A 13,286-nucleotide genomic window follows, 5' to 3' on the forward strand; every position below is an offset into this window, starting at 1 on the left:
TTGAATGATATTAATCTGAATGAAAATATTAGGAATGTTAGTGTAATAGCTTAATAAACTGACTCCCAAGTGGTTTAGCTAACTCAGAAGGACATGCACATTCTCTCACATACTTGAAAATGGAGTAAAAATTGACATGGAATCTAGCAACTCACGACATCATTTAACAGAAAAGATTATTTGTACCCAGCAGGAACCATGAGAACTTATGTCCCCAGACTGCAACTCTGAGCTGAAATTTGTTTTGAGAATGTGATGCTAATGTCCCTCCTTTTGCTGAAAATGTCAGACCTACAACAACAATCAAGACCTCACAAGAATTTTGTCTCAATTCTCCTGCATTTTTTCCTCCTGAACCATGTCAATGTTGTTGAAGAATATAAAGTGCAGAGATCATTCAAGATTGGAGAACTGGCACGTTTGGAGTGAAACAGAGAATATTTTCTGAAAGGTAACACTATTTCTCATAGCCGAGCATACCATAGCGTATGGATTGCTCTATCTTCAAGGTTTGAAGTGAAATTAAGAAAGAGGAAACATAGTCAACCAAATTGGAACATGACCCACTTATAAAATATTTTTCATTATCTGCTTAGCTTAATTTTGTATATTTGGATTTATACACATATGAATGATACCTCATGCTTTCTTTTTCTATCCCTGAACAACTAATACAACATCCAGTCAGAATACAGAGGAGCAAAGTGTGGAGGTACTAACACTCTGGGCAGCTCGGATGGTAGTAAAAAAAAAAAACCAAAAGTTGAGATCACCAGAAATTATGTTTAAAGCGAGTCTTTCCTTCAGGTGATTTCTAGTTTCAAATGACTGATAGGAATTGTATGACTTTTCACAGAAGGTGGGAAGTGCCCTGAAGTTCTTCTTTCTGCTATGGAGCTTTGCAAGAAAGTTCCTGGTACAAAGCCACACCGGCTCTTCCAAAAGTGTTTATGGTTCATGGCTAATAGCCTTTCTCTGATCATGTTTCTAGTGATGGTTATGATTTACAGATTATGGCCTACCTCTTTCTATTTCTGAGACATTCTCTTCCGTAACCCACACGGCTCTGCTTTCTTCACTGACTCTCAGGATTTTACGATGTCACAGTGCATAATGAAAGATCCAGCAAAAAGGTAGTCATGCAGGCAGGCAGAGCATCATATTTACTACCATTCTGAAGCAAAAATAAAAGCATAAGAACACTGGATGGTGGATTTCAGCCGCCAGACAAAAATGTTGCATGTTGTTCTGCAGGATATCTGGGGAGGATTCTTGTTCTGACAGAGCATCTAAGAATATGGGACCTCAGGCCTTGCTATGTGCAGAGATGGTTCCCAGTCAGTAGTCAGGCTGACGGCCTTGGTTTCAAGATGAGTAGCTTTTAGACTGCTAGACTGACACCTAAAAGAGATAAATATGTCATTTACAGAAATGTGAGAAATAGGAGCTGAAAAAGAGTTGATAGTAAATGTCCAGTTATCTTAGGATTTGGAGAAAGAATGAAGTGTGGCTCAGAACCCTTGGCTGTGCAAGGAAATAGGACTGACTGTGAGGAAAGCATTTCCCTCTTGCTACAAAGAAGGAAAGGCTCTGATGTCAGCATGAGGATCCTTTCAGTGCAGAGTAAGCCCTGGACTGCTGAGACCTAGTCTTGGAACAAAACAGAGAAATACAATACAAAGACTGAATTCTGTTCCCAGTACCAGGTGATTTTTCCAGTACAGTGTTGGGCAGCCTGTGGTGTAACAATACCTTGATCCTTCAGCTCTGTGATTACAGAGATACTTGCACTTGATGGAAGTCTCATCTAATCCCTCCCCCAGCTCCACCTTTCTAATAAATGGTGACGGACAAGAAAGTTTTATACAATTTGATGATTTTAGGAGCCAAATCTACCAAAAAAAACCCAGAAGGAAAGGATGAGACTTCTGGGAGAAGCAGTAAGCTGATACCATGACAGTCTCACAGAGTACAGAGAGGGAGAAGTAGATCCCAGGACAAGACAGGAGAAAGATGTTTTCATTTGTTGCTGGATGGACTAAGTTGTTGCAGGAACTGAGTTGTCCAAGGAAGTTTAGCTTAAGTCCAGCCTGAAACCTAACTTTCAGTCAACAGCTGGAATGTAGCTAAAGGGACGATTACAAAGAGCAAAGCCTGTGACTTGAGGGACAGTAGAGATGAATGAGAAGTAATAACTTACTCTGGTTGGTAGGTGAGCTATTTATTTTCTTCTTCAATATCACAAAAACCAGAGAAAGTGTGATCAGTACAATCACAGCTGTAAGTGGGCCAAATAAGTCTATCTTCACTTGCTCCATTTCTTCCCCTGGTATCTCTGAATAAGAAAACAGATGAGATACACACAGCAAAGATTTAATTTGGTGACAATTAGCTTAAACAATATATCCCAAAGTTATGTGAATTAGAAGTTTAGGGAAAGGCCCTCAGCATCCTTTCCTTTTACAGTTCTTGAATAGTATCAATAAATTACATTGCTTATTTCCATTTCCAATAACTAGCTAAACTATCAGGTCTTAATGGCCACTTCAACAACAGTAAGGCAAAGGGGTCTTTCTGAAGTTTAGGTAATATGTGAGAGACCAGCAACTAAATACAAGAGCCTATGGGGCAACTACTGTGCTAATGCTACTCTGTGCTACTGTGCAAGTTTGAAGAACCTGGGATATGTTACTATTTGATATATGTTGGAAACGATGGTCAAACTCTAATAAAATGCCCTAAGGGACGTGAAAGTAGCAGGGAATGCAAAGGAATTTCCCTCTATTTTTGGTTATTGTGCTTTTGAGGTTTTAGTTCCAAGGGTTAGCTACAGTTATTGCCAAACGAAGCTCTTGTTTATGTGGAGTTCCTAGTTTCTTACCCACCATCACTGCTTATCAGGTGGCTACTTTCATAAAGTCAGGGAGAAAAGAAAAAGAATTGAATAGGGAGGAGGAGGATGCAGTGCTATAGCTACAATAATATAGCTAATATAGCCATGTTAACACTCAACAAGCAACATGTAGAGCTGTGCAAACCTCAGAAGACTTCTGTATTGTATTTTAATGTTATTTAAAAATCCTAGGAAGTAAGGACATTAGAGGCCATTTGCCACATCTAGCATTGATGACTTAACCCTTTAGCTAAATTTATATGGAGAAAACTGCACTGTGGAACTTCTTCCAGAATGAGTAGCAAGCTGGATTTACATCTGCAGTAATAAGGTGCATGCCTGTACTACCCTGGTAGGCTTTCCTGCAATGCTACCATTCCCTTGTGGCTCCCTGTTCCTGTCAGTTGAAGCACAGCTCTCCATTTTCAACATTGTCTAAAGGAGACACGTGGAAGCCAAACAAACTTATGACCAAAGTGGGAATTGTCTTTATTTTGATGAGCTTGTGTCATGGCTTATGGACAAAAGTATGTCAAATGATGTTTTCCTGTCCCAGGAGATAAATTAAATGCATCTTTAGTTTAAAGAATGGCTCAGTCATGTGGAACCCTGAGATAATCCAGCAGTAAAGTCTTATTGGAACTCAGATACCCAGCTTCTTCCTGCAAGAGGTGTCTGAAAAAAGACACAATCTCAGAGGGAAAAAAAAAAATCCCAAATAGTCATTTTGGAATGTGCACTTCATTCTGCCAAATGTTATGAAAACCGCCAGGAATGCTTCTAAGACTAGTCAAGGTTTCATGGCCTTAACGCTTAAAATCAGCACAGTCTATTTGGCAGTTTATGATCCTAGTCTGGTCCAAGAGACTCTTCTGTTTAGCCGCCTTCTTTCCTCTAAGGAATGATTAAGAATAGCAGCTCAAGCACTTAAACATCAGAAAAAAGAACTTTTTACTGTCAGAGTGGTAAAGTGTGGAACAGTTTGCTGAGAGAGGTTGTGGATCCTCCATCCTGGGGGATATTTAAAACTCAACTGGACAAAGCCCTGCACTACCTGTTGACCCTACTTTGAACGCAGCGGTTGAACTCCAGATGCCTCCAACCTTCACAGTTCTCTGATTCTGTGAAGTGGCAACCTCTCTTAACAGCTGTCACTCCCAGAGACTGGTTGCTGCCTAATCCAGACATCCAGGTTGCTCTGTTGTTACTGCAACAGGGGTTGGATGAACAGGGCTGTGTTCTGGATTGTGCAGCAGTAGCCTTCCTTCTCTGTGCTATCTCCTTTCTGTAATAAGATTTCCTATATGGAAAGGAGAGGGAATTTGCTGGCCGTGGCTGTTGGTGAACAGGATGGAGAGCACAACCCTCATAATCAACTCCTGCTGCTTATGGTTTACTCCCTGTGTTGACTATGCTGCTATCTGAGATCAGCTCTGCTGCAACGTGTCCTGCTCCTACCCATGTAAAAATCTGAATGGGCAAATGGAGACTCACCTATGCCTAGTGGCACCGAGACAAGGCTCCCCAGCTGGTCTCCAAGGTGAAGCAAGCAGCTAATGTTAGTGAAGGTGTTTGTAGGAACTGTGATATTCAGCTTGGTGGTAACACTGTATAGCTTTGTTACAGCATCCTGTGAGACATCCATGTGACGCATAAGCCTGAGTGTTCTGTTTTCGTGTGAAATTAGCCAAGTCATCTGCTTGGGCTCTGGATAACCTCCGCTGGAAGAACAGGAAAGATTCAAGTATTTGCTGGGCTTTAGTTCCCCAGTGTGCAGCCACGCTATCTCAGGTTGACTATAGTTGGCTGAAACAGACCAAAGACAAATTATCATGAGTCAGACATACCACATCTTGTGACAGTTCCTGCCAATTATTTAAGATTTTCAGGCAGAAGCAAGGCTAAACAATTTTCTCAGGAAAACAACAGGAGTCCCAAGAAGGTTTTGTTATGGTTTTGGTGTACGTGTAGACTTGCTGCTTCTTGTCCTCGAGGTTTTTCAAGGACGTAAGTCTGATCAGCCAGACAATGGTTCCCTGTCTCTCCCACCTCCCTTAGATCCATTGACACTTCAGAATAAGCACACCTGGCCTGTTTGCAGGCCAGTGCTTAAGTACAAAATGGGAATGGGACACAGTGCTGCCTACTCTTGACCTCCTGATTAGGTATAGGTAAAACCACAAACTTCAAACTGTGAAGTGTAGAGAAAGAAATCATCTGAGGAACTTTAGACAGGGTAAGTTGGTGATCCAGTGCTGTCATAGGTAGAAATATCCTTGGTGTCTGTCACTATTATGAGTAATCATTTTGCAGCATATAAAGTAACTCTCTCATCCTAAGTTGATAGTAGGCCTCCCTTTGCTCAGCTTTTTATATGGAAGGGACAACAGTGCAGTTTTTTTTGCTTTGTGTCATTGGATAATCATCCCGGTCAATGAAAAACATACCTATTGCTTTAAAAAGTCAAGTTTCCCAGGCAAGAAATAGTTAGTGAGAGAGGTTTGCAAAGACTTATTTAAACATAAAATATGAATGATAAATGGAAGGTTTTAGCCAATACTCTCTTAAGTAATATTCTCAGTGAGGATTCGTTTGGTTAAAAGGTCATAATAGAAATAGTAGACTATAATGGAAAAGGAGAAGGAGAGAATATAGACATAATATCGACTGCACATTGGCATACAGCAAGTTAAAAAAACCCAGCGACAACAACCAAGAAACAGATTCAAGGCTTCACTGAAAATGCTTTATTATTTTAGTGCCACTAGGTTTAAAGACAATATGGAGAAATATTGGAGAATGGGAAAAGGATTCATGGATGTCATGGAAGGCTATGTGCTTTTTAGGAAAGACAGGCGAGCAAGGCGAGGTGAAAGAGTTGCACTTCATGTGACAGAGCAACTCACATGTGTTGAACTCTGTCTGGAGGGGATGAAGAACGAGTTGAGTCCTTATGGGTAAAAATTAAGAGACAAGCTAAGAAGGGTGACACTGTTGTGTGTGTTTACTAAGGCCACCTGGTCAGGAAGAGGAAGTTGATGACGCCTTCTACAGACAGATGAAAGTAGCCTCACAATCACGTGCCCTGGTTCTCATGGGAGACTTTAATCACCCTGACATCTGCTGGGAAGACAACACAGCTAAGCACACATGGTCCAGGAGGTTCCTACAGATCATTGATGACAACTTCATGACACAGGTGGTGGAGGAGCCAACGAGGAGAGGTGTGCTGCTGGACCTTGTCCTAACAAACGAAGAAGAACAGGTTGGAGATGTGAGGGTTGGGGGCAGCTTCAGCTGCAGTGACCATGAGATGGTGGAGTTCAGTATCCTGCATGGAGGAAGCAGGGCAATAAGTAGGATTACAACCATAGACTTCAACAGGGCAAATGTTGGTCTCTTCAAGGTCCTGTTTGGAAGAATCCCATGCATTAGGGCTCCAGAAGGTACAGGGGTCCAAGAGAGCTGGCTAATATGCAAACATCACTTCCTCCAGGCTCAAGACCTAGGCATCCCTATGAGGAAGAAACCAAGTAAAGGGAGTAGGAGGCCATCATGGATGAGTAAAGAGCTTCTGTCAAAGCTCAGATGGAAGAAGGATGTTTATGTAATGTGGAAAAAGGGACAGATCACCTGGGAGGAATACAAGGAGGCTGCTAGAGTATGCAGGGATGTGGTGAGGAAAGCCAAGCTCCACTTGAAATTAAATCTGGCCAGGGATGTCAAGGACAACGAGAAGGGCTTCTTCAAGTACATCAGCAGCAAAAGGAAGATTAGGGAAAATGTCGGTCCGCTGCTGAATGATGTGAATGCTCTGGTGACGGATGATACAGAGAAGGCGGAGTTACTGTATGCCTTCTTCACTTGCATCTTTACTGCTAAAACCAGCCCGCAGGAATCCCAAACCCTGAAGGTAGGAGAGAAAGTCTGGTGAAAGGAAGACTTTCCTTTGGTTGTGGAGGACCAGGTTAGAGATCATTTAGGCAAACTGGACACCCACAAATCCATGGGCCCCAATGGAATGCACCCAGGAGTGCTGAGAGAGCTGGCAGATGTTATTGCTAAGCCACTCTCTTTCAGCTTTGAAAGGTCTTGGAGAACAGGAAAGGTGCCTGAGGACTGGAAGAAGCCAACGTCACTCCAGTCTTCAAAAAGGGCAAGAAGGGTGACCCAGGAAACTACAGGCCAGTCAGCCTCACCTCCATCCCAGGAAAGGTGATGGAACAATTCATTCTGAGTGTCATCTCCAAGCATGTGGAGGAAAAGAATGTTACCAGGAGTAGTCAACATGGGCTCACCATGGGGAAATCATGTTTGACCAACCTGATAGCCTTCTATGATGGTATGACTGTCTGGGTAGACAAGGGGAGAGCAGTGGATATTGTCTACCTTGACTTCGGCAAGGCTTTTGACACTGTATCTCACAACCTTCTCATAGGTAAGGTCAGGAAGGGTGGGCTGGATGAATGTACAGCGAGATGGACTGAGAACTGGGTGGATAGCAGAGCTCAGAGGATTGTCATCAATGGTGTAAAGTCTGGTTGGAGACCTGTAGTTAGTGAAGTTCCCCAGGGGTTAGTGTTAGGTCCAGTACCGTTCAACCTGTTCCCCAATGACCTGGATAAAAAGACTGAGTGCACCCTCAGCAAGTTTGCTGATGATACCAAACTGGGAGGAAGGGTCAACATACCAGAAGGCTGTGCTGCCACTCAGTGAGACTTGGACAGGCTGGAGGACTGGGCAGATAAAAACCTGATGAAGTTTAACAAGGGCAAGTATAAGGTCCTGCACCTGGGGAGGAACAACCCTAGGCACCAGTACAGGTTAGGGGTTGACCTTCTGAAAAGCAGCTTTGTAGACAACTACCTGGGAGTCCTGGTTGACAACAGATTGACCATGAGTGAGTAATGTGCCCTTGTGGCCAAGAAGGCCAACAGTATCCTGGGGTGCATTAGGAACAGTGTGACTAGCAGGTTGAGGGAGGTTATCCTACCCCTCTGCTTGTCCTGGTGAAGGCCACACCTGGAGTACTGCGTCCACTTCTGGGCTCCCCAGTTTAAGAAGGACAAGAAATTACTGGAGAGAGTCCAGCGCAGACCTACAAAGATGATTAGAGGTCTGGAGCATCTTTCTGATGAGGAAAGGCTGAGAGAAGCCACCTTTTTCACACTCTAAAATTTAGTTAAGTTGTCCCTCAGGAAAGCTCAAGCTTCCTCTTTCACCTCAAGGTCTGATTTGCTTAGCCCACTGTTCACTCCACCTTCTGGTCTGGAGTATTTATTCTCTCCTTGGCATTTTATAGGGAGGGCAGGAATGCAATTCAAGGCTATGAAACTTGCCAAATCATCCAAGTGATTTAAGAGTCTCAGTCTTATTGATGGTGAATAAGTGGAAATAGTGGAATATACCCTGATCAAAGCACTTGTGTATTTAAGGCTTCTGGAACCTCAAATTACTGAAAAGAGATGTTGGATGCATGCAGGGTTGGGCTACATATATTTGGATTGTTTAAAGAAAAGCATGTTTCAGAAAAGTGCATTTTAAGATAACACATCTTCCAAAAAGGCTATGGGTTCAGATTTAAATACCTCAAAAGACAGCAGATCCATCCAGCCCTTAATGTTTTTCTCAATGGCTTAATTACACTACCTGGTTTTGTTCCGTTTTCTAAAGTGACAGTGTGTTATTTCTCACCTGCTTCCAGCCACTGATTGTTTTTATATCTTCACTGAATTAATTAGCCTTTTTTAATGTCCAATATTTTAGGTGTATTTCAGGTTCCCACACACTGAAAACAAGACTCTTCTCAGTCTTCTGTATTATAAGGTAATCAGACAGATCTTTTAATGTCTCTAGTTGGACTGTATTTTTTCCAGCTTCCAGATAACTCTAGTACAGCTTTTCTTCATGCTTTTATGTTTTTCAACATCCACTTTAAAATGAGGACACAAACTGTTAAGTCTCTATTCTGACACCAGTTTGACTTCCAACTCTTTGAACAGCGCATATTTTGAAATGGCTTCCCTCGTCTCACCTACTTCTCGTATTGATCCATCCAAAGGAAGCACTAGAGCCAGTCTACAGTGGCAGAATTTCCAGTTAAGGTGCTTGTCACTATGGTCCCTACCTTGACTGTTTTAAGAGCCGAAGCTTTCCATTGTGAAGCCTTCCCTTCTTTCCAGAGAATGATCTGTACTCTTTGTTCTTATATAAATCATCCTGGCTGTATACAATACATGTAATATCTATCTATCTATCTATCTATCTATCTATCTATCTATCTATCTATCTATCTATCTATCTATCTATCTATCTATCTATCTTCCTAACGTAATACAGATAAATAACACATGTAAACTCTATTAGAAGGTACTTCTGTATTTCTGAATGGGCTCGGTCACCAAATGATCTAGATATTTTTGTATGACCGCCCTATCATTTTTGTACAGCACTTAATCTTTCTTCCATCCATTTTAAGTGTGACACACCATACTACAAAAACCCCTCCATGTATGATATGAGATTCTAATTAGGAAACAGTAGGTAAGCAAAAGTACATTTCAACATTTGTATTTTTCTTATAATTATTTTCAAGCTTTTTTTAAAATATGGTTTTATGCTCCTCCTTCCTTTGGGAGCTTATTGAACAGAGTCATTTGGAAGGAACACAGCAGCAAATAGTTTAAAAGTCTTCCTAAGTTAAACCTGTAAGGTCTAGGAAAGTTTTAGTTCCTAAGTATGAGACTTCTGTAAAATATTTCTCAGATGTTGGCTAAGCTGATAACTGATTTAGCTGCTTGAATTAACTGAATGGTTGATGCTAAGCATCTCCTAAACTGGATGCCTTGATACTGAGTGCACATTATGAGTTTCAGAGTTCTAAAACTTTGCTGAAAATACTTGTCAAGTAGATTTTGGGAAAACCAAAATTAACAATCTAGGTTTTCTATCTGTGAATCGAGGGAATACTTGCTGGTAGCACAAAGCTGAATAGGCTCAGACATCCTGGTACTCCATTTTTGGCTGCTGTTACACATGGCCTGTTTTCTTGTGAAGCAGTTTTGAAAACACCAGCGGAAGTTAAAAGCTGCTATTATTAATGACTAGCACTATCATAATGGAAGAGAGAACACAGGCATACGGACAAAGGTGACTAGCAGAACAACTTAAAATAGAAAAACTTTGGGAAAATATATTAGGAATTACTAAAACTATACAAAATACTAGGAAAAGATTGCTTCCTCACCGAACCCCGTGGCCCTGTTAAAAGATTTTCTGCTTTTTCCTCTGATAACATGCAAAAAGTCAGGCTGAATGCCATCAATGCCTGCATTTTTTCTTCGGAGATATTTTCAGTCTTACTTTAACTGAGCATATGAATTTCTACTCCTCCACATACGAGCTGCTCTTTTCTTTATTTTCCCTGCAATTTATATCATCATAAAATAGCTGGGTGTTTGCAGAAATGTTGTTATGTTTCAATTGTAATTTACTACCAACAGTGCTAACTACTAGTGCTATTAATAGAAGGCAGTGCATCAGATGCAAATAAAGAAGTGTATTTTCCAGAGTCCTAAAAGCCATAAAACTTGCAGGAGGCTAGAGGAAGAAGGCAGAATGGTTTTTACTATAAAGTGTGACAGGGTGGGAATCAGGAACGGTGCAATATTGAGCAAATTCGAGGATTTTCTCTTGAGAATGGTCTTATCCATCTTTAGTAATTCTGCTCCAGTGCAGGTACATCTCCAGTGGCTTGGGGACAGTACCATGCATTTCTGAACTGAACAAAGTGACAGAGACCCACTGTCATATTCCGCACCCCACCCCCACTCCCCCCCCCAAAAAAAACCCAAAACAAAAAACAAAACCAAACAAAACCCCAACCCAATAAAACTCAGACCAGATGACAATTAGAAGAGATTACTTACCAAAGATGTACAGTAAGCACTCAGATGTGTATATGACCTTTGGCGACCCTTTATCTCTGCGTTGTATAATAATACATTTATACTGTCCCTCGTCCACAATTCCTGCATTTAACAATTGCAAGGTCCATTTGTCCATATCCATCTTGGTGCGATTTATATATTTAGGGCTGAGGTTGTCATGTTTTTCTTGGCCGTAGTATACTTCGTGCACCACTTCATCACCTTTTTGCCAAAAAACTATGAAATCCTTTATGTCAGTTTTCTGAGAGTTTGGAAAATAGCAGGATAGGTATGCAGTGTGATTGAGAAATGACTTCACCTGATGCACACTGGCAGCAATACCTTAGACAAAGAGAGAGAAGAAATTTAGATTTCCCTCGGCTACAAAAGAACACCAAGTATTTGCACTCACAGAGGCAACACTTCAGAACAGTAGCAATAAAAATGCCAGCGTTTACATACAAATTCTCCCACTAGGTATGACAGGACACATAGTTCTTCAAACTGACTCAGTTTTGTGGAGTTCAGGTCATAAAACTGTTTCTTATTTTTCTTCCTGTATTTTACTTTCCAAGGAAGGTCTACCACACAGAGGTTGTAAGCATCTATATTTTTAGAAGACATATATGCAGGTAAAAGGTCCAAACCGTTCTTGTGTGTAGCTTCCTGAATGTAGTGAGATTCCGCCACAAAGGAGATAGTTGCACAATTTCTTTTAAAAATTTGAGTTCATTCTCCTAACAAAATAACACAGCACTGCAGTTTTGAACAAAACTGTGAAGCACGCACTATGTGGTAAATGTTGGTTTCTAGGGAATAAATGACCAGAAGGTCAGATACAGGTGGACATTTTCAGTCTCACCAAAGAATTAATCTAAAGTTTAATGAGATATTAAATGTCAGATTTAAGTGTTCTGTAATTAATCTAGAGTTTAATGGCTGATTAAATGCCAAATTTAACTGTTCTGTTGCTGATCTTGTTAACAGAAATAGTCAATAAACACAATTATGTCTTCATGCAAAGGAAGCATGAACCGTATTACACAATGGATGATTTTTCTCTGTCTTTCATCAGTGTATGTAGCCATTATTACGGGTGGTGGTGGGCTGGAAGAACCGTCTTTTCTTGGAATGAGAAATGCAGTCCTCTGCCCCAGAAAATACAAACACCTCTGCTGTGTTCAAAAGGAGAAGATTTACAGTCTTTCTCCTGGTGCAAAGTTTTGACTGCTTCTTCAGAGCACCAGACTGCAAAATGATCTTCACAGCTGCCTAAAACTCCAGTTGTCCCATATCAAACTGTCAGTTTTCAGTTTAATACTGCTCTGCTGTATGATATACAGAGGTGATATACATATATTTTAAAGATGAATTTAAATTGAAAAGTTAAGAGCAACATGAAATGAGTGTAATGTAAAGATATAAAGTGGAAGAGAGAAAGAACTTACTATACATTTTATAGAGCTCCTGCACACAATTTAAATACATGTCACATAGGCTATATGACCTTGATTGTGCAACAGAAATGATTAATTACTACTAAGGAATGAGCTTCTTAGTGGATGAGAAAGTATCACATACCAGGACACAAATAATCAAACCAGTTTTTACACTTAAAAATGCACTTTTTACCTGGGAGAAGTATCATAGCATAAAGGAAGAATATGCAGACCTCCATGACACTGTAAGAAGGAAGAATAAAATAAATATATTAGAGGTTGAAAATGCTCCAGTACCTTCTCCAGTACTCCCAAAGAAGTGGTAAAACAAGAAGAAGTTTTGGCAAGAGACAGACTATTGAGAAAGTTAATCTCACCTTTTTCCATGGACTGATACAAGGACTTCTGTGTGCTTCACAGCCTTTAGCAACAAGAAGCATGCCATGACAGATCTCTGGTTTACAGAGAAGCTGATGTGGTGCAAGATTACTGCAGACAGGGTATGCCATGGGAGGAACACAGAGCCCCCAGGGTGCAAAGGACGGGATGAGTACCCAAAACGCCTGGTGCGGAGGAAAGAGGAATGGGGAGCATGCGTGACCTTGGCAGTGTGGGGAAGAAGATGGGGGAATTGAAAGTAGAGGAGGAGGAGAGGATGACACAGAAGGAAGAGGTGGGGTAGACGGCAGGATGATGTCAGGTACCAGAAGCGATGAAGTGTGTGACCTTCAGTTTTGTAACAGGAACCTATCCTTCAAGACAGTAAAACATAACTGAGAGAAATCCTATGTGGTTTAAAGAGTTGAGGCTAAACAGCACATAATTTTTGTCAAGAAAAACTGGTATCTGTTTAGAAAACACGAAAAAGCCCTGTGACTCATCTCATAAGCAAAACAACTCTATGGCTGTTTGGGTTCTTCTGGTATAAAGGCCTATAATCCTGGTAAACAGCCAAATGTCATTCCCATGCACCGGTGGGAGAACGGCACCTGCATCTGCTTGGCCTGTGGTTGCTGATTTGCATTT

At 41.1% G+C, this 13,286-nt stretch overlaps 1 protein-coding gene across 1 annotated transcript; it reads right to left on the bottom strand.

The window, feature by feature from the left end:
- Positions 1-1,381: 1,381 nt before the first annotated feature.
- Positions 1,382-12,705, bottom strand: LOC136003147 (T-lymphocyte activation antigen CD86-like). Its single transcript, XM_065658484.1, has 6 exons — positions 12,638-12,705; positions 12,454-12,503; positions 10,822-11,163; positions 4,388-4,699; positions 2,201-2,335; positions 1,382-1,401 (listed from the first exon to the last, which is right to left on the bottom strand). Exons 1-6 carry the CDS (start codon positions 12,703-12,705, stop codon positions 1,382-1,384), a joined length of 927 nt encoding a protein of 308 aa, XP_065514556.1.
- Positions 12,706-13,286: the final 581 nt, after the last annotated feature.

The sequence above is a fragment of the Caloenas nicobarica genome, chromosome 1 (assembly GCF_036013445.1).
Source record: "Caloenas nicobarica isolate bCalNic1 chromosome 1, bCalNic1.hap1, whole genome shotgun sequence".
NCBI lineage: Eukaryota > Metazoa > Chordata > Aves > Columbiformes > Columbidae > Caloenas > Caloenas nicobarica.

Bases quoted from the DNA above. Each gene is read 5' to 3' on its own strand.
- LOC136003147 (XM_065658484.1), bottom strand. From the start codon at position 12,705: ATGGCATGCTTCTTGTTGCTAAAGGCTGTGAAGCACACAGAAGTCCTT. The intron at 2,336-4,387 runs GTGAGTCTCCAT...TTTCTTATTCAG, and splicing joins CTCGGTGCCACTAGGCATAG to AGATACCAGGGGAAGAAATG. The intron at 1,402-2,200 runs GTAAGTTATTAC...TATCTCTTTTAG, and splicing joins TAGCTCACCTACCAACCAGA to GTGTCAGTCTAGCAGTCTAA.